At 53.9% G+C, this 21,875-nt stretch overlaps 1 protein-coding gene across 4 annotated transcripts in view; it reads left to right on the top strand.

Annotated features, from left to right (window-relative positions):
* Positions 1 to 18,659, top strand: part of CERCAM (cerebral endothelial cell adhesion molecule) — a 37,984-nt gene extending 19,325 nt beyond the window's left edge. The window contains exons 3-15 of one of the 4 annotated variants that reach the window (XM_048823179.2): positions 360 to 568; positions 5,605 to 5,715; positions 6,784 to 6,901; positions 7,455 to 7,589; positions 8,386 to 8,590; positions 8,994 to 9,113; positions 9,722 to 9,798; positions 11,332 to 11,438; positions 12,223 to 12,355; positions 12,797 to 12,924; positions 13,283 to 13,486; positions 15,571 to 15,818; positions 17,847 to 18,659. In XM_048823179.2, the coding sequence (XP_048679136.1) occupies positions 5,666 to 5,715; positions 6,784 to 6,901; positions 7,455 to 7,589; positions 8,386 to 8,590; positions 8,994 to 9,113; positions 9,722 to 9,798; positions 11,332 to 11,438; positions 12,223 to 12,355; positions 12,797 to 12,924; positions 13,283 to 13,486; positions 15,571 to 15,808 (1,515 nt within the window). In that variant the 5' untranslated portion in view covers positions 360 to 568; positions 5,605 to 5,665 and the 3' untranslated portion in view covers positions 15,809 to 15,818; positions 17,847 to 18,659. Of the gene's footprint in view, positions 1 to 359; positions 569 to 1,926; positions 2,299 to 4,216; positions 4,808 to 5,604; positions 5,716 to 6,783; positions 6,902 to 7,454; positions 7,590 to 8,385; positions 8,591 to 8,993; positions 9,114 to 9,721; positions 9,799 to 11,331; positions 11,439 to 12,222; positions 12,356 to 12,796; positions 12,925 to 13,282; positions 13,487 to 15,570; positions 15,819 to 17,846 lie in introns of those variants that run through there. The other 3 variants (XM_048823175.2, XM_048823176.2, XM_048823178.2) reach the window with 3 other exon arrangements.
* Positions 18,660 to 21,875: the final 3,216 nt, after the last annotated feature.

Below are 21,875 nucleotides of genomic sequence, written 5' to 3'. Positions count from 1 at the left end.
GATTTGCTTCTTTAGCTTAAGTGGTAGAGGTTGGTGGGGCAGTGCTGAAAGTCCCACGTGCAGACATTAGGGTGACCAGATAGCAAGTGTGAAAAATCGGAACACCTTTTCCGCCCTGGGGTTGGGGTATAGCTTTGTATATAAGACAAAGTCCCTAATATCGGGCCATCTGGTCACCCTCGCAGACACTGCTGATGACCCATGCTGGGGGTGGAGGTTTTATATGCTGTCTTTCATACTCCGAGATAATACTTAGCCTTGATGTAAATGTGGTTTTCTTTAATGCTTGAGGAATGTCAGGATTTCCTGAAAGGCACAAATGTTATTTCCTCACACCCCTTCTCTGTTTTTTCTTCCAGGTTCTGTGTCTTGCTGGCTTGACTGTTGTCATGAGATTTTCCTCCCCTTTCCCATTGGTTTCTGTTTATCCCCCTTCAGATGTCCCAGAAGGTCAAACACAGCTGTCTGGGCAGGTTTTGCAGCAGCTGTGATGAGCAAGGATGGAAGGCATCCACCTAATCTTTCTGGATAGCTGGGTCCCTCAAACCCCTCGTGATCAGTAGGGCAGGTATGGTAGAGGTAACTACTTTTGGGCTGCAGTATGACACTGGGGATGGTCTCTAGGTAGAACTAACTGAATTGTTAGGAAAAGTTATTTATTTGGCAGATTTAGCTCCTTTTCCAGCTTGCAAATGGTCTGGGGGCAGACCACGTTACTTATAGATCTGTTTGTCATATAAAAGTGTTTGCCACATACATTAAAGCCAGTGGATCATTGGCCAAGTATGCACCACAAACATCCCTTTGAGTTGTGTGATTGGGCATCAGAGTCATGTGGGGTAATTTCTGTTCTATGATTGGATGAACCGTTTGGCCCCCAAACGAATTTTGTTTTTGTCATGAATTGAAGTCAATATTATTTTGCAATTAATCGGCTCTTGGCAATGGGCCTGGAATTTGCTCTCTGCAAACGCTGGTTCTGTGAATGAAGTTTGGCTTGCATGGATGCTTGAGGGAAAAGGGGACACTTGATTCAGTCGCATTCACACAGTGTGGTTCTGGATTCTCAGAAGCAGATGTGACTCATTGCTCCTGCTACTTGCCCAGTTCTCAGGAGACAAGAGGGGTGTTTGCGTTGGCCGCTGTCGCTAGAGAAAGATGCAAGTCTGCTGCATCTGCAACACCAGACTAAAGGGAAGAAAAGGCACATTCCACCGCCCCAGCTTTCTGTGAAATCTGGGCTTTCTTGCAGGCAAAACTTCTGGAGTCACAAGAGTCATAGCTGTGAGAGAAGAAAAGTCAGATCCCAGCCAGCCCACCCTCAGCTAACCAAGTATTGTGCCCTAAGGGGCATTTTCAAAATGTCTTGACTGGTCTAGTTTTTAAAATGCCAAGGTCATAATTTTCCTACTAAAGCTGCCCCTGCTCCCAGGGGGTGAAGCCTGGTACTCGAGGGGTCAAAGCCTGGTGCTCCATGGGCCCCTTCATGCCGATTTGCAGAACTAAAGGGACTGTGAGGGCCCTACCCTGGGGATCCACCCAAGGCAGGGGAGTCCCCAGCAGGGAAAGGGTCGGGGAGCCAGCCCTCCCTCACATCCCAGCACAGGGGGCATAGTGGGGTGCTCTTGGGAGGAGAGCGGGGTGGTCTGTGCATTGGAGTCGTGCTCCCTGGCTACCACTCGGGGGCCCTATGTCAGTATCAACACACAGTAATTCCTGCCCCTTGGCTGTCAGCCAGCCCTTGCTGGAGATCTGAACTGATACAGGAGGCCCAGCTGGAGCACGAAGCGCCAGCACACGGGTGCACGCCCAGAGCAAGGGGGGTGGGGTGGAGCACGCCCAGAGCAAGGGGGGGGGGCAATTCTGGAGATGAGCTGGGTGGCACCAGGATTTGATCTGCAGGGCAGAGCCCCAGAGCTACCAGGCACCGTCCCTTCCCCACTGTGGGCAACCCCCTCTCCCCTCCCCGCCCTCCCGTCGCTGATTCCCAGCCCGGCCCCTCTCTCCCCCCGCCCCCTTCTCCGCCCCGCTCCCAGCCCCGCTCCCCTGCCGCTCCCCACTGTTGCAGCCGCTGCCTCCGGACATGCGCCCCCACGCTGCTCTGCTGCGCTGCGCCCTGCTCCTGCTGCTGAGGGGCTGCCCCGGGCTGGAGGGGGAAGGGGGGAGCCCAGCCGGGCAGCAGCAGGAGCTGCCCACCGTGGTGATCGCCATCCTGGCCCGCAACTCGGAGCACTCGCTGCCCCATTACCTGGGGGCCTTGGAGCGCCTGGACTACCCCAAGGAGCGCATCTCTATCTGGTAAGGGCTGCTCGGCTCAGGGGGCGCCGGGCCTCCCCGGGGAGGGCAAGATTCCGGGGGTGCCCCCCCAGACCCTAAAGGGGTTAGTGCCAGGGCGAGGAAGGGCAGCCTGGTGCTGCAGGGGCAGCCGGGACAGGGGGTGGAGGGGGATATGCCTTTGCAGGATGGGTGCCATCTCGTGGCTGTCCCCTTAGTCAAGGGCACTGCCAGACGGGAGAACCCCTCCCTCCCCGACGTAAAGGGACGCTGGGCAGTGGGGCAGGACACTCTTCCATACTACCCGAGGGGGATGTTCTCCCCCTGCGCTTGGAGGTTAAAAGCCCCCTCACCCTCCTGTGCATACTGTGAGATACGGGTGTCTGCAGCTGGGCACCGCATCCCATCTGCTCGCACTGCCCCTCGCAGCCCCCGCAGACGTGTCTGACAGCCTCTCACATGAGCTTGTCGGAACTATTACCTCCGGAGTCTAATCATGGTAAAGAGCATCTTTACCATATGTGCACGTCTGTTGGCAGCGGACATGCCCTGCTAGAGATCCAGATGAGGAGTCTGCTAGCCAGCAATCCAGGCTGCAGCGGGAGCTGGGCGAGACGTCTCTCCTTACCTTTTTCCATCTCCGAGACTTACAGTTTTCCCTGTGGTTTGACTCGTGTGTTTGGAATTCCCAGCACAGAATAACAGAGGGGATGAGAGGAGACTCCAGTCCCGGCCTCTCCAAGTAGGAGGTGCTGCAGAGTGGGTGCAAGCACATTGGTCCTGGGGGAGCTGAGGTCGCCCTTTACAAGTCACTGCCTTGTGCTTGAATCTCGATGAATGGGGTCTCCGTCCTTGTGCAGTGTCAGACATTGGGTGGGGGTGGAGGGGAGCGTTGTCCTTTAGCTGTGATCGGGACCATGGGGGCAAAGACTCCTCTCTGCCCGGCGTTGCTGGCAGGGCCTGAGGCTGGCATTTCCAAAAAGCTTTTTTTTTTTTTTTAATTTCTCACTGTTTCACTTGCACCAGAAAGTATGTGAGAGGAAAGGCTAGAGGAGGGCAGCATGGGTGAGAAGAGCGGGAGGGGGATGGTGAGTAATTGGCTGGTCTGCTCCGCTCTGCCCTGCCCTGCTGACTTACATTACGTCTATGCCTTGCCTGTCCAGCCCCAACCTGTGCTAGGCCGCGATACATGACATTCGTCGCTTTCCCCCATCTCGGTTGGAACAGGCCTCCCCACTGAATCCAGGCCACGTCCTAGGGGTGTTGTCGTGAGCATGGCACTAAGGCGGGGCTGAAAACAAAGCTGGGAAAGGCGGCCGTAGGCAGTGTGTGCATCCCCCAGCCCTGCACAGAGCAACGGGAAAAAGTAAAGGAGGAGAACGGCTAATTACAAGTTAGGAAGAGCCTGGTCTGAAGACAAATGAGCCTTTGTGTTTGGTGGCTGCCCTGGCCCAGGCAGGGCAGTGTGTGTGCCTCTTTAGTGCTAGTCAGGGAGTCTGCAGTTTGGAAGGAATTATCCCTTCACGTTCCCTTTCCCAATAGCAGAGTGCTTAAAATTACATGTTAATTCTCCAAAAGATTTCCGCTTGCTGTCTTTGCTGGTGCCAGCATACCCGGGAGATATTTATAGCGCAGCAGCCAGTGTTTGTGCCAGGGTTGCTCGTGTGTCTCCTTTTAAAGGGATCGCCGTGCCTCCAGGGTGAAAGCAGAGTTCACAAGGGGGTTTAAGCTCGTCTATGCCTGGATAGGAACATCCTGGGCTAAATTTATTCCTGAGGCCCATACAGTTACACCGGTGATGAATTTGACCCATCTGGTCCATATTAGAAAACTGGTAAATCAATCTATTGCCTTGCGCTTACAGAGGTGGCAAAATTCAGGTGGGGAGACTGACAGGTGGGGAGACTGAGGCACGCAGAGGGTAAATGACTTGTCTGCAGAGCTGGGATTAGAACCCAGGAGTTCTGATCCTTACTTCCCTGCACTAGCCATTAGACAACACTCCATGCAGAAACAGGGTGTTTTTGGACAAGTGGCTCTGGTATATTTATGACAAAGGAAAGCAGGGAACCAGTTTCACATTCAAAATTCCTTTGCAGAGCATTGTTGGCATGCTGTTAGGCGGAGCCCTGCCCCTTAATATTCCGCAGTCCCAGTCAGTCTCATGTTGCCGCTGCCCATGAATACAGGTGGTGATCCTAGCCAGTTCCATGGAATTCTCCCACTCAGCTGAGAGCCCTTTGGGAAGAACCTGCTTTTCTATGGATAAGAACATCCAAGCTGGGAATGGGTGATGGGATGGACCACTTGATGATTCCCTGTTCTGTTCATTCCCTTTGGGGCACCTGGCATTGGCCATTGTCAGCAGACAGGATACTGAGCTAGATGGACCTTTGATCTGACCCAGTCTGGCCGTTCTTATGTTCTTATCCACGTATATCAGATGAAATTTAAAAATTGGATTTAAACCCTCATGCTGCAGGGCATGAATCAACTACACTCTGATGGGGTTAGGAAGAAACTTCCCCTGCAGGTAGGTTATTCCATAATTGTCCACCATGGGCTTTCCTGCACCTTCTCCTGAAGCATCAAGCACTTGCCACTGTTGGAAACAGGACTTTGGATTGCATAGACCAATGGTTCTCAGCCTTTCTAGACTACTGTACCCCTGAAGCTCAAGCCCCGCTGCCTGGGGCTGAAGCCTGAGCCCCCCTGTCCAGGGCTGAAGCATGTAACTTCACTTCACAGGGCCCCCTGTGGCATGGGGCCCCAGGAAATTGCCATGCTTGCCACTCCCTAATACCGGCCCTGCACTTGTGACTCCCCCTGAGGCTCATGACCCCCAGGTTGAGAACAACAATCTAGATGAGTTGACATACCCCCTGAAAGACCTCTGCATACCCACAAGGGTGCATATACCCCTGATTGAGAACCACTGAGATAGACCATTGGTCTGATCCAGTCTGGTAGCTCCTATGCACTGTCAGAGGCTTCTTCCCCAGTTCTGCCTGTAAGGCCAGCCCTGTGCTTGAGACCCTCAACTTCTTCATTCATGCACCCTGTGCCCCTCTGGGGTCATGAGTCTTCTCAACTCCCTGGCATCCTTGTTTGTACAGTAGCTCTCCGCTGATGTCCAGATATGTGGGCTTTGGAGGTCGGGAGGCATTTGGGGAGCGGGATCTCCCTGAGAGCTGCTACTGTGGTTTCCATTTCAGTTTCATAGGATTGTGTTGCTGGGTTTGGGGCTGGAGACTGGAAGGCATGTGCTGAAGGAAACGGGGCTGGGAGAAGGGGGAGAGCTAATGTCTCCTCTGCGTTCTGATTTTTCAGGTGTGCAACGGACCACAATATCGACAACACGACCAAGATCCTGTGGGAATGGCTTACGGCCATGGAAAAACACTATCGCTACATTGAGTGGAAGTCAGTGGAGGAGCCCAGGTAAGGTGTATGATCACCTGAGGCCTTGCTGTAGCAATGCGTCCTACCAGAGAGTGTTTTGTCCATTTCATGTATAGAGAAACCTAGGCACAAAGGGGCTGAGTGATTTGCCCAAGGCTACAAGAGAGTTAGTTGGAGATGGAACAGAACCAGAAGTTTCTGGCTCCTATCCCTGCACTCAGCCTGCCAGACCTCATCATTGCATTTTTCTTACATGCAGCTTTGTGGTTTGCCGCTCTGAATTTGGGGCATAAAAGTATTTGCATGGAAGTGGGTCTAGCATCCTCTTCTAACCTGTGGTGATTCTGATCCAGTTTAGGTCAGGGTGCCTGGATATTCTCCTCCAGGTGGAATGGGGATGGCTTTCTCCCAGCACCTTCACTGCTGTCAGCCCTTTGGTGGCACCCTGAAGAAGGCGTCTGAGGTTACCTACCCATTTTCATTGTGGTGGTCTGCCTACTGCGTGGCAGGTTGGCTGCTGTCTGTGCCCATCCTGTTCTGATCCACCCAAACCTGCCATGCCCAGTTCGGTTCTCTCCAGTCTTGTCCTGCTCTTGCCTGTCTGGAGCTGACTGCACAGAGAGATCCTCCAGGAGCGAGAGGCCCCCATGCACAGATGGAGCGAGAGGCCCTGCGCACAGATGGGAGACAGGGAGAGTCTGTTTCCATACAGTCTCCTCGCTGGGAATGTGTGTGCCGGGGTAGCTGACTGTGGCCTGACCCAATCCTGAGCCTGCGTTAGTGAATCAGTTTCATGTTTCTTCCCTCCCAGCATGGGGCTGTTCAGGCAGCACTGATCCGCACCACACGTGCTTGGGCTGCTTGTGGGATGAACAGGCTGGACAGACATAGGGCGGTGCAAGCTAAATGGCTCCTCACTAAGGGATCCCTCCCCCTGCTGCCCCAGTGGGACTCCATGCTAAGCAAACCCAGTCAAGATGAGCCCTTAGTCAGGACTGAGCTGATCCTGCCCTGTCCAAGCTACTCAGCTGTCAGGCGCACAGGACCAGTGAGTTTGTAAGTTCACAGCCAAGGGCAGGTTATTAACTCTTTGTTTGCCTGATGCAGCTCTTACCCCGATGAACTTGGCCCCAAGCACTGGACAGACGAACGCTATGAACATGTCATGAAGCTCAAGCAGGAAGCTCTGAGCTTTGCCCGGGCCGAGGGGGCTGATTATCTCCTGGTAAGAGAACTCTAACTGGGCCTGCTTCCCTCCTTTAGCACAGGAAGGGTTTCAGCCCTCCCGCAAGGCCCAACCTCGGGGAACATGACCAGCTTTCAGATGCACTGAAAGCGGAGACGGGAAAGTTCCGTTGCGTCACTCTGCCCACCCACAGGGGCCCAGAGCAGGATAGTTCCTTGTGTCAGATTCTCCGGGGGTGTATGCAGCCTACTCTGAAATGACCCCACTGTGGAAGCCTGTCATCTTCCTAATTTAAGCTTTATGGCCCTGGTTCCTCTCTGTTTTGTGGTGGATGCTCCAGGGCCATCGCCCACAGATAACGTCCAGGGCTGTCTGAGAGAGCCCCCTGCTAGGAAAGCATCCTCCAAGGGTTTCTCGCCCTGGCTGAGTGGCTGGAGATTGAGAGTGCAGGAGAACCCTGGCGCTTCCCAGAGTGGCATGGAGCCGTGCCTGCCCCGGGCTGGCCGTTGCTGGGCAGGCGCTCTCCCTACTAGCTCACCTACTTAGACGTGTTGTGATGAGCAGCGGCAGCCTCACATGTTTCCACCACTAGCTCACCGATACAGACAGCATCCTGACCAACAATCAGACCCTGACGTTCCTGATCTCGCAGAACAAGTCGGTGATCGCCCCCATGCTGGACTCCCAGACATATTACTCCAACTTCTGGTGTGGGATAACCCCTCAGGTAAGCTGCCTGGGGTGGGCAGGGGGAATCCCCTGTGCTGGAGGATGTCCTGTTTGCTGTCACTCAGCCTGGGTGCTGCTGCCAAGCAGTGGGGTGTGTTACCCTTGTTCTGCAGTTCCTGATGGACCTGGGGTGGGTATGGGAAAACTCCCTTAATCACAGCCAGAAAACATCTCCAGCCCAGGGGCCTAACTGTAAAGTTCCTGCATGAGGAACCTTCCTTGAAGCACGACCTCTGCCCTTCTGGGCACCCCTGCCAGCCCAGAGTCGCTCCTAAGGTCTCGTAGCTAAGTCACCCAGTCAGTTTGGGCTGCAGCTTCCTCCGAGAAATTCCACTGGTGCCTTCCCGGCCGTGTGCCAACCTGCCCATCACCCTTCCTTCATGTGAGCTCTGCTGTCTCCTAAAACCCGAGTGGGCTCTAATGTCGCCCCCTCTCTGCTGTATGCGGACTGGGCTCTGCTGCAAGCCCCGTTTAAGACTTGGGAGGAAACCTAGAAGCCCCACCTGTCTGCGTTCAGCTGGACATGTGTGATCTGCGGGGTGCTGGGATTCGCCAGGGAGGAAAATATCCCCCCCAGTGTCTCTCCTTGGGGCAGAGGCTGGATGATGAGGATGGAGGGAAACTCTGAAGTGTCTGAGAGTGGCATGGAGCCCGGCCTGCTGCTGTCAGGGCATGGCTGTGAGGGAGCTCTCCATGCTGGAGCCCTGCCTGCTCGTGGTGGGTGGGGGAGATGCGCTGCTTTGGCTCCTCCTGGTTCCCGTCAGTGGGAATTACCTCACCCCTGTATTTCCCAGGGTTACTACCGCAGGACGGCAGACTATTTCCCCACCAAGAACCGCCAGCTCATGGGCTGCTTCGCCGTCCCCATGGTGTACGCCACCTTCCTGCTTGATCTGCGAAGAGAGGGGACCTCCGAGCTCGCCTTCCACCCACCCCACCCCAACTACACCTGGCCCTTTGACGACATCATCGTCTTCGCCTACTCCTGCCAAGCCGCGGGTGAGGGCCAGAGGGAAGGGGCAGAGTGGGAGAGGGACGCGTGGAGTGAGCTGTACTCGGTCCCCCAGAAAGGAGCTCCTCAAGGCATCCCATGTCTGGGGATCGAGGCCAGAGGACTGTGAAATCTGAATCCATCCCCACGTAGATGTGGAACTGAAGGACGTAAAAGAGCAATGCATTTCCTGAGGAGCTGTCTCTTGCCCCGTGCTGGCCCTAAACAGCCCCTTTGCCCAAGGCAGGGTGGCAGGTGGAGGGGGGAGCTGGTTGGCACATTAGGAAGAGCCAAGGGCTTGTGCTTTGGGATGGAACAACACGGGGAAGGCTGGTGTGCAGAGCTCTCAGCGAAGGGGTTGGGAGCAGGGGCTGGCGGCCTGGGGTTACTCTGGCTGCCGCTGCCTTGCAGGAGTCCAGATCTACGTGTGTAACCAGGAGCGGTTTGGTTACATCAATGTCCCGGTGAAGTCCCATCAGACGCTAGAGGACGAACACATCAACTTCGTGCACCTCATCCTGGAAGCCATGGGTAAGGGCTCAGGCCCAGCCGCCGGCACTGGGGGAATGACAGGGAGCTTCAGGCTGGGGTCCTAGCCCTGGGGTGCAGATCAGCAGATGCAGCTCCCCTGAAGTCAGTGGAGTTTCACCCGCTTACACTGTTTGTCTGAGGAGTTGACAGACAAAGCGTAAGCGTTTCCGGTCCCTCTTTGGCAAACGCCCTTAGCTGACGTGAGGGAAGTATGCTGGGTCTCGGGTCGGGGTCCGCGCCATAAGGGGGCTCGCTGGCTTTCTTGCTGGGAGTCACAGCAGCAAAGCCTAAGGATTGAACGGGCCATGGAAAGGGGAAGACCCCAGCTCAGCTATGAGGTGCTGTGGCAGGGTGTGTGTGGGGAGGCAGCCTGTACCATTCTGGCGGGCTCAGAGCACTTGAGCCTTCTGAGCTGTCAGTGTGGGCTGGGGCTGGCCTATCATCCTGAAGCAAATCCTGGGGATGGGGAGGAAGCTCCCAGCCCACACGCCCAGCTGTATTCGGTGAGGCAGTGACGCAGCTGAGGGTGTTTGCTTCTGTCTAGGCCCTTGGAGTGAGGGCTGTGGGCACAGTGACTCCATCTTAGCCAAGTGCTCTGTCTCTTGCAGTGGACGGCCCCCCGATGTACCCCTCTGAGCACGTTTCCCTCAGCCCCAAGCACCTCGGTAAAATGGGCTTTGATGAGGTGAGCACCTGGCCGGAAGTGAGAGCATGTTTCCCCTCCCTGTCCAACACAGCTTCCTCATGGCACCTATTGTCCCTCCACCTCCCCACCCTCTGGAGCCTGCTCCTGCTGGGCTGGCCAGTGGAGACGCTGCAGAGTGAGGTGAAATCCCCCCGCTTGGCTAAGCAGGCTGCCTGCATAACCCCTGCTGCATGAAGGACACTCTTCAATCTATATCCCTTGTCTGGTAGCCTGTGGCTGCACCATTTAAACCCCCATGCTGGGACACCAGGGAACAGCACTTTGGGGCCCAGTGCAGAGCTGGCTCATGGGAGAGGATGGCTGGCTGGAGAGGGAGGTCTGGCAGGAGCCGTGTCTCATGAGCAGAGACCCCCCTGAGCTCCCATCTTGGGGAAAGATTCTGCTATTGCTTCAAAGAGGAGAGAGCTGCTAGGGCCCTTCCTTCATCACACTCATTGCCATGGAGCAGAGCTTGTTACCCTCCGTGTGCCCAGCTGGGATAGAGCTTTGTCAGTCCTCTGTGTCCCAGGGTATCCCATTCCCTTCAGGCACAATGGCCTGCCCACTGCTGGATGGAGGAACCCCATATAGACTGTGTCCCCTTCTCTTGGCAGCTCTCCTTGGTGAGCGTGAGACCCTGCCCCTTTCCTGAGTCTCTAGCCCGATCTTTCCCAGGCTGGAATCATAAGACTGGAAGGGAACTCGAGAGGTCATCTAGTCCAGTCCCCTGCACTCATGGCAGGACTAAGTATTGTCTAGACCATCCCTGACAGGTGTGTGTCTAACCTGCTCTTAAAAGTCTCCAGTGATGGAGGTTCCACAACCTCCCTACGCAATTTATTCCAGTGCTTAACCACCCTGACAGTTAGGAAGTTTTTCCCTAATGTCCAACCTAACCCACCCTTGTTGCAATTTAAATCCATTGATTCTTATCCTATACTCAGAGGTTAAGGAGAACGATTTTTCTCCCTTCTTCTTGTAACAACCTTTTATGTACTTGAAAACTGTTACCATGTCCCCTCTGTCTTCTCTTCTCCAGACTAAACAAACCCAGATTTTTTTCAATCTTCCCTCATAGCTCATGTTTTCTAGACCTTTAATCATTTTTGTTGCTCTTCGTTGGACTTTCTCTGCTTTGTCCACATCTTTCCTGAAATGTGGCACCCAGAACTGGACACAATACTCTAGCTGGGGCCTAATCAGCGCAGAGTAGGTGGAAGAATTACTTCTCATGTCTTGCTTTCAACACTCCTGCTAATACATCGCAGAAGGATGTTTGCTTTTTTTGCAACAGCGTTACACTGACTCATATTTAGCTTGTCTACTATGATCCCCAGATCCCTTTCTGCAGTACTCCTTCCTAAGCAGTCATTTCCCATTTTGTATGTGTGCAACTGATTTTTCTTGCTGAGTGGAGTACTTTGAATTTGTTCTTATTGAATTTCATCCCTTAGACTTCAGACCATTTCTCCAGTTTGTCCAAATCATTCTGAATTTTAATCCTGTCCCCTTTAATATTTGATTCTTCTTTAGATTTTCCTGATTAACCTGAGGCGGAGGCCAGACCGGCGCCAGCGGATGCTGAGTTCTCTGTATGAGCTGGAGATAGACCCCCTGGTGGTGGATGCTGTGGATGGGAGGTGAGTGCTCTGTGCTCTTTACAGTGCTTTGCAACAGCTCAGGTGGGATGCCAGTACCTCATGGGGGATGGCGGGGGAATGGGTTTTGGATGCTGGGCGCAGGCACGTTTCTTGCAGCTGAAGCTCCGTGCTCTTGCTGCTGCTTTGGGTTGGGGTCGGGGATGCGTTATGACACCGCACATCGAACGGGGAGGGGAAATTCTGCTAGTTGGTGGTGGAGAGACGGAACCACACTGTGTATTCTCAGCTGGATTGTCTCCTGAGCAAGGGAATCAAAAGGCAGATGTCAGGCATGGTAAGAAGAGTCAGCAGCCAAAGTTACACATGAGCCCCTGGCTGTCAGTGTCACACAAGCTCAGCCTGCCATCTTCTCACAGCTCAGCCCACCAAATCCTCTGCATCCTCCGCACCTTGGCACAGGTAGCCGGGCTGGAGAGCCCCACCTCCACCAGGTGTAGCCAGGCCCCTCCTGTGAGGTGCTTATGGGGTGGGGAGGGCTCACCTTCACTAGGGACTCCCCTGTTGGAGGAAGTGTCAGTGGCCCAAGGCAGGGAATAACCTGCCCCAGATTGGAACTAGCCCATCTTGGTGGGAGAGCTCCCCTCAGGGGGGTGGTGCTGGGAAGTGGAAGTGACTAGATCTGACTGGTGCAGAATAGTGGGAGTTAGAGATGGGAAGGATCTATCATGCCCACCTCATCTATCCCCCTGGCCAGTGCAGGATTGTTCCCTACAGCCTGTTCTCCAGCGCAGCACTTCTCTAACCACGGCCTCTCACCCTCCAGTGCCCTGAACAGCAGTGACATTAAGATCCTGGGTGTGGATCTGCTCCCAGGATATTATGACCCGTTCTCTGGCAGGACGCTCACCAAGGGGGAGGTTGGTTGCTTCCTCAGCCATTATTACATCTGGAGAGAGGTAAAGACCTGAGGTAAAGGAAGAAAATAAATGGGAAGGGGGAGATTACGCTAACACCGAGGGGGCCCGTGGCACTGGGCATTGTTCAGAGTGAGAGACAGACCCTGCCCCAAAGAGCTTACAGTCTAAACGGACAAAGCAGGGAAGGGAAACAACTTGCCCAAGGTCACCATTGTTGGAGCTGGGACTCTCCTGAGTCCCTGTCCAGTGCCCTACCTGCTGGAGCACGTCGAGCAACCTTCCTGGCTGGCACGGTGCCCTTGGCAGCAGCCCCTGGATGGGGGTGTCTCCCCTGCCCCACTCCTCTGTTCTGTGAGGCCGTTCTTCACAACAAACCCCGGTCCAGACTTAGTTTCCAGACTGGTGCCGCTATCCTGGGGAAGGGGGTCCAGGAGGGAGCAGTAGGGCCTCTAATAACAGCCACTCGGACTCTCCCCGCAGATCGTGGCACGGGGGCTGGAGAAGTCGGTGGTGTTTGAGGATGACGTGCGCTTCGAGGCCTATTTCAAGGTGCGGCTGACGCGGCTGATGGAGGAGCTGGAGTGGGCACAGCTGGACTGGGACCTGATGTACGTTGGACTAGCCCACAGTGAGGGGCAGGGGAGGGGGAAGGGACGGGGCTGGCCCCATCCCGAGCTTGCCTTCCGGTGCTGTCACTGGTTGAATCCTGCCTTGGTCTGGGGGCCCCTCCCCTGCTTCCCCATGGGTTAGTGCCCTCTGACGCTGGCTACTGTTTTCAGATAGCGAAAGCCCCGAGCACCGTTGTTTTCCGCCCCAATGGCTGATTGGAGCCAGTCGCCTGGAGACAAGTCTCTATCCCATTCCCAGCCCCTCGAGCCATCCAGTCCCCTGCAGCGTGTCTGCTGCCTGGGATTGCTGCAGGCCTGGCTCCTTCCCTTAGCTGATGGACTGCTTTTGCCTTCGCAGCTACCTGGGCAGGAAGCAGGTGAACTCGGAGGACGAGGAGCCGGTGGAGGACGTGCGGAACCTGGTGGTGGCTGAATATTCCTACTGGACCCTGGCCTACATCATCTCCCAGCGCGGGGCCCAGAAGCTGATCGCGGCCGAACCCCTGTCCAAAATGCTGCCGGTGGACGAGTTCCTGCCCATCATGTATGACAGGCACCCAAAGTAAGGATAGGCTCCGGCTGCTGCTCCATCCCGGGGTGGGACTGGCACAGTGCTGGCTGAGAAGGGGCAGAGCCCAGTGCTGGGGGTCTCCAGTCCATGCACAACCCCTCTCCCTCCCCCCTGCCCCCAGGAAGGGGTTTTGGTTCTGTTTTCCTACCCAGTCAGGTGTGACACCCGTTTGCTAGTCTGGTTTGCAGCCCAGACTCCATTAGCAGCTTGGCCGTGTAAGTGAAGAAACAAGCGTGTGTGTCTCCGCCCCCGCCCCCCAGCGTTATTTGTGTGCTGAAATAAAACATCTGTTACCATGAGCTCATTCCCCTCAGCCGCCCCTGCGCTCTGGTCTGTGGAAAACGGTCGTCAGTGAGCTGTGGGGGAGGGGAGTGCAGCGCTGAGAGAACAGAGTCATTGCTGGCCGAGCAAGGGCTGGTGTGAAATGCGTTTGGAGGATTTCAGCTCCATTTCTAGTGGATCAGCCACATCCCCATGTCTGACCATCATGGCTGAGCTCCTCCCCCCCACTGCCCCTTCCTGACTGACTGGGCCATGGAGACTCAGCTCCCCCTGACATCCATGGATCATCCCCCGCAGGTCAGGGCTGAGGCCAGCCTAGGGGCCACTTGCTCTACCGCTGCCCGTGTTCCATGGTAGGCAGAGGGCTCCAGGGCTCTTGACCCGACGCTGTTCAGCAGCAGTGAAATCCCACATGGAGTGTGAGGCGGGAGAACAAAGATCACTGAAAACCCGGAGAGTGCAGTTTTCACAGCCAAGGAGTCTGTTCATGCATGTCTGAGGGCGTACGTGGATGCTCATCTGGGGATCACAGAGCCCCTTTGCACAGACACCAGGCTCTAAATACAGCATGTGGACAAGGTCACTGACTCCCCCCTCTGCACTGTGTCCCCCGTTCATCCCCACGTAACGTGCAGCCCCACGGATACTCGGCCATAACCCCCCCGCCCTCCCAGACGTCTCCCAGCCACTCCAGGATGGCCATGTGGCTTGCATCCTCTGCAGCTGTCTTAGGTGCTCTCAGATTCCAGGCAGACTGTTGCAATGGCTGGGAGCCCTGGTTTTCCAATGCTGACTTCCTGCCCCTCCTGCAGACCTCTGGTGGGGGGCTGGGGGAAGAAGTGTGGGGGGATGGAAAGGGTTGAGAGAGAGATGGAAAAACAGAGGGATTAAAAGAGTAAAGGAAGGGGTGGAGGAGGAAGGTGGACAGACTAAAGCCCTGGGTGTGAACCAGGAACCATTCCAAGACCCAGGCTAGCTAGAATAACATCAGCACAGGCTGGCTGGCTCTGGGCCAGCCCGTGGCCTAACTGGGACCGGTGGAGCGCCCTGCTCTGCCGGAGACCCCAGTTCGATCTGAGTGGCACAAGGCAGGGCTTGGGCGAGCAGTGAAGGTGGATGTGACAGGAATCGTCCCTGGGTGTAGCGGGGGGCACCATGGATCAGTTCAGAGTGACCCTAAGGGTTGTCAGGAACCATGTGCTGGGATTCAGGATGTTGAGCGGAGGGGGGGGGGTTGCTGGGAGCCTCCCAAGTAGAGAGGAGGTATCAGCCCTACAAGGAGGCTGCTGGCTGCCGCGGCCCAGTGTCCCATTCCTGCCCCTCTCGGAGTCCTGCAGACCTGGCAGCCTGCAGGGTGAGCTCATCGCGGGATTCCTTGTTTGCTGTAGTTCAACGAGGAGCCTGGGAACAGCCTAGCTCTGCCGTGGATGTTGAGAAACATGTTTCTAGGCAGCCGGCCCGAGCCAAACAAAGTGCGTTGGCTGCCGTTTGAGTTGCTCCAGCAGGGCCGGGGGATGGGTGGCCTCCTCTCACCTGCAGACTCTCGCTGAACTAGGAGCCTGCCTGGAGTTCTTGGCTCCCATACCCTGCAGGAAATGCTCTGGATGATCCATCCAGGTGCTGTGTCCCACCTCTTTGGTGTCCGAGGCCCAGGAACACAGCGTTAGAGGGGATGGGGCTCCAGGCTGCGGGCACACCCTGGCATCCCCCTAGGGGTGCAGATTTTGTTCTCCACCCCCTTTTGCGTTCCTTCCTACCCAGCGTCACTGATTTTTCCACTCTCCCTTTTCTAGCAAGGATTACAAGCAGCATTTTGCTAACCGGGACCTGCTGGTGTATTCGGTGCACCCCCTGCTGGTTTACCCCACTCACTACACTGGGGACTCCAAGTGGCTCAGCGACACGGAGACGTCCACCATCTGGGATGACGACTCCAAGAAGACGGACTGGAGCGGCTCTCAGAAAACACTGAAGGGTTCCCGAAGCAACGCTGGCCATTCCTTCCGCTCGACCGCCCGGGATGAGCTCTAGCATTGGGCTGGTAAGCCAGGCCCGGGAACAGCTGCAGAACACGTGTGTAAACCTCCAGATTCACGTGTTTGTGCGGATGGAAGTTGGCTGCCAGGAAATGCTGCCCTGCAAACACGTCTGAAATCTCCCTTTCAGCTTCAGTGTCCAATAGCAACTTTCCCCTTCCCTACCTTCTTTCCCTGCTGATCTCAAAGCACCTGGTGGACACCCGGGAATTAGTGTCCCAATCCCCTTCCTCTGGGATAGGTCAGTATCATCTTATAAATGAGGAAACCAAAGCACTGAACTGGATTTGCCCACAACTGGGCAGTAAGTCAGTGGCAGGTGAACAGAACCCAGCATTCCTGACTCCCAGGCTGTGCTTTGATTACAAGACTTCAGCTTGTTTGAGCTGTCATTGGGGGAGTAGCTGTGATGTCCCACTACTACCGTCAGTACCAGGTGCTCTCCTGAGATGGTATGCAGGAGTATCCAGGAGGCTAATGCCCATCCTTCCCCAGGGTTCTGATATGTGACCAGCTGCGATGTTGGGTATGAATTAGCAAGACGCTGCCTATTCTACATCCCAAGGGTTGAGGACTTGGGATGGGAGATACAAAGCTGAAGGTGGAAGGTCATGTCAGAACAAGCTGTGTCCATTTGGGAGGCAGTGTTGTCTACTGGCTAGCAGAGGGGACTGTGGGTCTGGATTCCTGGGTTCTATTCCTGACTGCCACTGATTTTCTGCGTGACTGTGGGCAAGTCACTTTACCGCTATGTGTAAGATGGGGGTGATGTTCCTCTACTTCCCAGAGTGGGGGAGAGGCCACGTTTAGCTATTGTTTGTAAAGTGCTTTGAACTCCCTCGGGCGGAGGTGGCAGGGGGAGAATATATTGCTCCTGGCACCCCAAAGGTTCCCTTCACATTCACGGCTCAATCTGCTTCCTGCTAGCTAGGGAGGGTGGGTGCGTGGCTTATTTCACAGGGCTTGCACTGTAATTGGAAAATGAGACAGTGCATGACGCCAGACAGCAGAGCAGCCCTATGCTTTGTCTGCCCCAAACCTAGCCCAGCAATTGTTAATCCTCATCAGCATTTCCATGACAAAGTCCCACTGTCTGGCATTTTTAGTGCTAGCAGGAAAATGATCTCTGGGCAGGAATCTAGAATTGAAGGCCTCAGGCTGGGAGCAAATGAACTGGGCAAGGTTTGAAAACAAAAATAACTGTGCCTTATTTCCGTGGTAAGCCCTTGGTGGGTCAGGTGGACGGTCTGGGATTTAGCGTGCCAGCATGTATCCTCTTTTCCCCCTGCTCTGCTCTGAGCCAACTGGCACCCTCCTCCCCAGAGGTGGCTGCACAGAGTTGGGGCTGGCAGGCGCCACAGAAATGGAAGAGATTATTTTTCACACTGACTTGTTAGGTGACCCTGGCTGAATCTTAAATCAGCCAAACAGAGCAGGAACTTCAGAGTAACTGCTGAGACTCCAGCCTGAATGTGCTGCGTTGGGCTGCTACATCTGGGGAGGGTTGGGTCCCAAAGAGTGGGCAACTTTCCTCCTTTGCTCTCTGGTTCTCATGTTGGTTTAAGCTGGCTGAAGACGGTGAGTGTGTGTTGGGGATTCTGAGCTGGATCCAGCCCCGCACACTGAAGTCTCCTCTCCATCCTCAGACCACATGCTGCAGGCGTAACAACAGGGCAAACTTCCCTGATGCAGATCCCCACCACTGAACCTCAGTCCCGACCACGAGGGACCCTTTTTGGGGGCAGAGTAGAACCTGGCGGTCTGCATGGCCCATTCGCACCTTGTCCCTTTTGTTGGCTGTCTCCACTGAGATGCACAGCAATACAGCCAGGCCCTCTTGCAAACAATAGTGGGACAATCTTCCAGTGGGACACAGGGAAACTCAGTGCCCAGGAGGGGGGCATTTGGGGCAGCAAACAGTTTAGTTTTGCAGGCTGGTATCACATCCGCACAGGGAGCCTAGCTCCCCACAGTGGCACAGCAACCAACCCCTGCTTGCACCAGTAACACTGGCCTCTCACTTCCTTTTCCAGGGGTGCTTCCCATTCCTCAAGTGTGACAAAGGAGGAACACCGTGGGCTCCTCTGCCCACCTGCAGATTTGACTGGTTCCTGACTGAGAGATGCAGCTGTGTTTGCTTGACCAAAGGGGGGTGTTTAATCTGGGCCTGTAATCTTCGCTCACTGAAATAGACTGTATGCAAGGGTTGCACCAAGGACCATGCTTGACTATCTGGACACCTCTGCTAGGTGGTGGAGCTTTTGGTCTAGTCCTTTGCAACCTACTACTTCTCCTTCCCCACCTCTGGTGGTGCCTCTCCCTGAAAGGACAGAAGCGTTTGGAAATGTACAAGACTCGGTAACCTTCCAGAGAGTTTCTTGCTCAGTATTTTCAGGCTGAGCTCATTCCTGTAGGGATGCAGGAGCCCACTCAGCTGAGATCTGCCAGGCCATAGGGCCCAGGGTGTGTGTTGATTCTTTTGTAATACTTGTTTGGATTATTTGATCAGCTCATCCTTCTAATCCAATGGAATCAAAATTCTTTCTCTTCTTCACCCAAAGTTGGAGCCGATGACCACCCTGTGTGTCTTGGTGAAAAGGGGATGGGATCTAGACATGAGGTGACGGGTGCCTAAGAAATGCCCCAGACAGACTTCCAGAGCTGTAGGGGGAGAATCCAGTACAGGGCAGAAGTAATGCAAAAATCCCCCCCAGCTGCCTGCAGATTAGGGTTCTCTCTGCATTATGCCAGGCTGTCTGCTGGGTTTTCCCTCCCATGTAGTATGGTTTAACTGAAATAAGCAAGCCATCAGGAGGATTAAACTGGACTCTATTTAAGACAACTCACCCATATTTTGTCACTATCTTCTTGTTCTCTATAGCCCCCTCTAGTGTTCTCGAGTATGTGTTGCATTTGTTTGCTCCTGCTCTGGGCCACTAGCATGTGTACAATAGTCTGCAATGCCCAGATGGCCTCCTTTCCTCCATGTGCAATGCACTGACAGTGCCCAGAGATCACCTCTGAATGCCACATGGGAAGGGGAATAAGCTACACCAGTATAGGACACCTTTACCCGTTATATTGGTACCTGGCATAGAAAAATCACACCCTTAACTGACTAGTTATAGTGGCCCCAAATCCATGTGTGAACTGGGCCGCAGTGGGAGCACCCTCTGCGGGGTGGACTCAGTGTGGGATACAGGATCTATGAGATACGGTCTGGGATGTCACTGTGTGAGAAACCTGTAGCACACACAACACTAAAGCTCAAGATTTGAGTGGAAGAGCACCCTGGGTGTGGGCTCTCCGTGTCTGGAGGGAGGGTGCTGCCTGCCTTCCGCTCTGTGAATCTACCCCGTGCGTTGGAGCGTCCATCGCTGATTATTGCTAGAAAATGAAGCCTGGCTTTGTGTCTCAAACAGGTGTCTGAAAGGCAGGCACTGCCTAGCTCTGCCACTGGCCAGGTGACCTTGGGCAGATCACTCACAGGACATGAGCACAAACAGCACAAATAAATGAATGGAAGCCAAAGAAGTCCGATTACCACTGATCACACACACTTCCAATCCATAATGACAACTGATTACTAGGGTAGGAGTCCTTGGTGCTATCAATGCAACACATGTGACAGGTGTTGCCATTAGTGATGAAGCTTGAAATGAAGCTGTGCTACAAACCACATTTCTTCAAAGAGGGGGACATGAGCAAACCACTGCAGTGTGGTCAGGATATAGCCTCTCTGTGGAGCTCCAAGGAAAGACATTTCACTATAAGAGGATTTTAACACTGGCTGCAATAAGATTGGGCCTTACATGCCATCTGACTGCTACAGTGACCACTACGGAAAGGATAGTTCAGGCCAGTACCTGTCAAGGAATCTAAAGACTCTGGAGTGACCAGTTTGCCACAGGGCAAGTATGGAGATTTCACACTAAGCCTCCTTCCATTGCTTGGTGAATTAGAGGCTGCTTAGAAGTTTCTTTGCCACTTCTGTGGAGGAAGAGACATGAAGGTGCATGTTGACTGTTCCCCATGAATGTGTATAAATCTAGGCTAAGAAAAATATTAAGTCTTACCAGAGCACAGGAGGAATGTTTAAGATTAAATTCTTCCTTAGTCCTCCTCAATGCCTGCAAGCATGAATCTGATGTTGAGAAATAAAGATTCTACATAAGAGGGACTGTCCACGTCCCTTTCTCTAACTGCTACATCCCCTCCACACATACCTCTTACAAGATACCACTAGAACTCCCAAACAAAGCCCTAGAGACAAAATGCCACATCAACTGTAGTTCCATTTGTGCTCCCCACCGAAAGCGGCAGAATGGTGTCACCATCCAAAGATCTGAGAAGAAAATGAAGGGTTTAGTTCAAGCCACACTAGCTCTGGGCCCCCTGGAAAATGAAACCCTTTGATAGCAGAAGTAAAGGTTTCCCCCCTGCCACCAAGCACCAGTACAGAACTGCACAACAGAATTTAACACTAAGGGCTGATCTTTAGAATGGTCACTGTTCATGGACCAATTACCCTTTAAACAAAGAAACCCAAAAAGAAATAAACACTAGATGTGGAACTACTATAAGCTGACATTGTGCAATATGTTGCACTTGTCTGTGCCTCACTGTCCTCAGCTGTTGAATGAGGGACGTGAGCCTTCCCTCCTCCAGCACTGGCCGGGGTAATTAGTTTAATGTCTGTCAAGGGCTTTGAAGATACCCGGGGAGGAGGGAGTTCTGCCTGCCCCAGTGATGTGTACCCTAGAACTTATTCTGTGCCTTCCGGATGGTTGAATCTTAGTTTTAGCTGCACAGGGAGGGATTCTCACATGTGGGCTTGTGAAGACCTTGTGGAATGTGCACGTTGGCTTGTGAAGATCTGTGTGGAATGTCCTTCTCCGTGCATCACTGTCAGGGAGTGGAGACCATGCTGGCCTGCCCCATGCTGACCATGCTGTTACAGAGCTGGGGCCTGGCTCATCCCCACCTTCCCCTGTGTAGTCACTGAAATGGGAGCAGATTGGGTGTAAAACTCCCCTTCTAACTAGAAAAGGAGGACTTGTGGCACCTTAGAGACTAAATTTATTTGAGCATAAGCTTTCGTGAGCTACAGCTCACTTCATCGGAAGTGAGCTGTAGCTCACGAAAGCTTATGCTCAAATAAATTGGTTAGTCTCTAAGGTGCCACAAATACTCCTTTTCTTTTTGCGAATACAGACTAACATGGCTGCTAGTCTAAAACCTTCTAACTAGGTGACATTTCACAGCTGCTTTGCACAGGTGTGAATGACCCCGGGTGCAAGATGCAGAGGGTAAGACTCTTGGCTTCAGAAGAGCTGTTCTAAGTGACCCTGCAGCCTGAGCATTCCTGTACAGAAACCAATCACTCCCCCGGTAACTGGGGAAGATCTGCTTCTAGCCATTAGAAATGAGCCCAGACTTACCTCCGTTTATAGAAGCCTAGAACCTGCCTTCTCGGTAGACTGGCAAAGCAGGTCAGTGGAGTAAGAAAACGCACCCCCTGCCCAAATGGAGTGTCTCTGTCAAATCATCTCCTTCCTTCCCAGTTAGATCTTTGAAGTGATATTCCTACCCCTCCACTCTCATTATATACTTGGCACTAGAGTTCCTCTAGTCACTTTAATCTACCACCTGCTGACCCTGCCACATTTGACTAGCACCCGCTTTGTTGCCCAGAAAACAAGAGAAGAATTTAATGCCAGGCCTTTGGGTTACATCAAATGGCCCATAAAGTTTCTTGTTCAGTGATGCAAAACTATTTGTTCTTACTCACTTTGGACTGTGCCAGGGCCCAGAGCAATCACAGGGTGCAACCTAACTGGTCTCCATGTGGCCTTCAGTAAGGGCACAAGAAGTTATGGACCAAATGCACCATGCCTAGAACTGTCACTCTGCTTGTATCAACTCAGATGCGTTTAATTGTAGGTGTCAAAGTCCTTTACGAAGGTGAATTAGTATCACTGTACCCATCTCACAGATGGGAAGATCAAGGCATAGCCCAGGTGCCCCTGAGCCACTGGCAGACTTGGTGTCCTGCTGCCCAG

Source organism: Caretta caretta, chromosome 16, assembly GCF_965140235.1.
Source record: "Caretta caretta isolate rCarCar2 chromosome 16, rCarCar1.hap1, whole genome shotgun sequence".
Lineage (NCBI taxonomy): Eukaryota > Metazoa > Chordata > Testudines > Cheloniidae > Caretta > Caretta caretta.
This window is presented reverse-complemented; position numbering and strand designations above follow the sequence as displayed.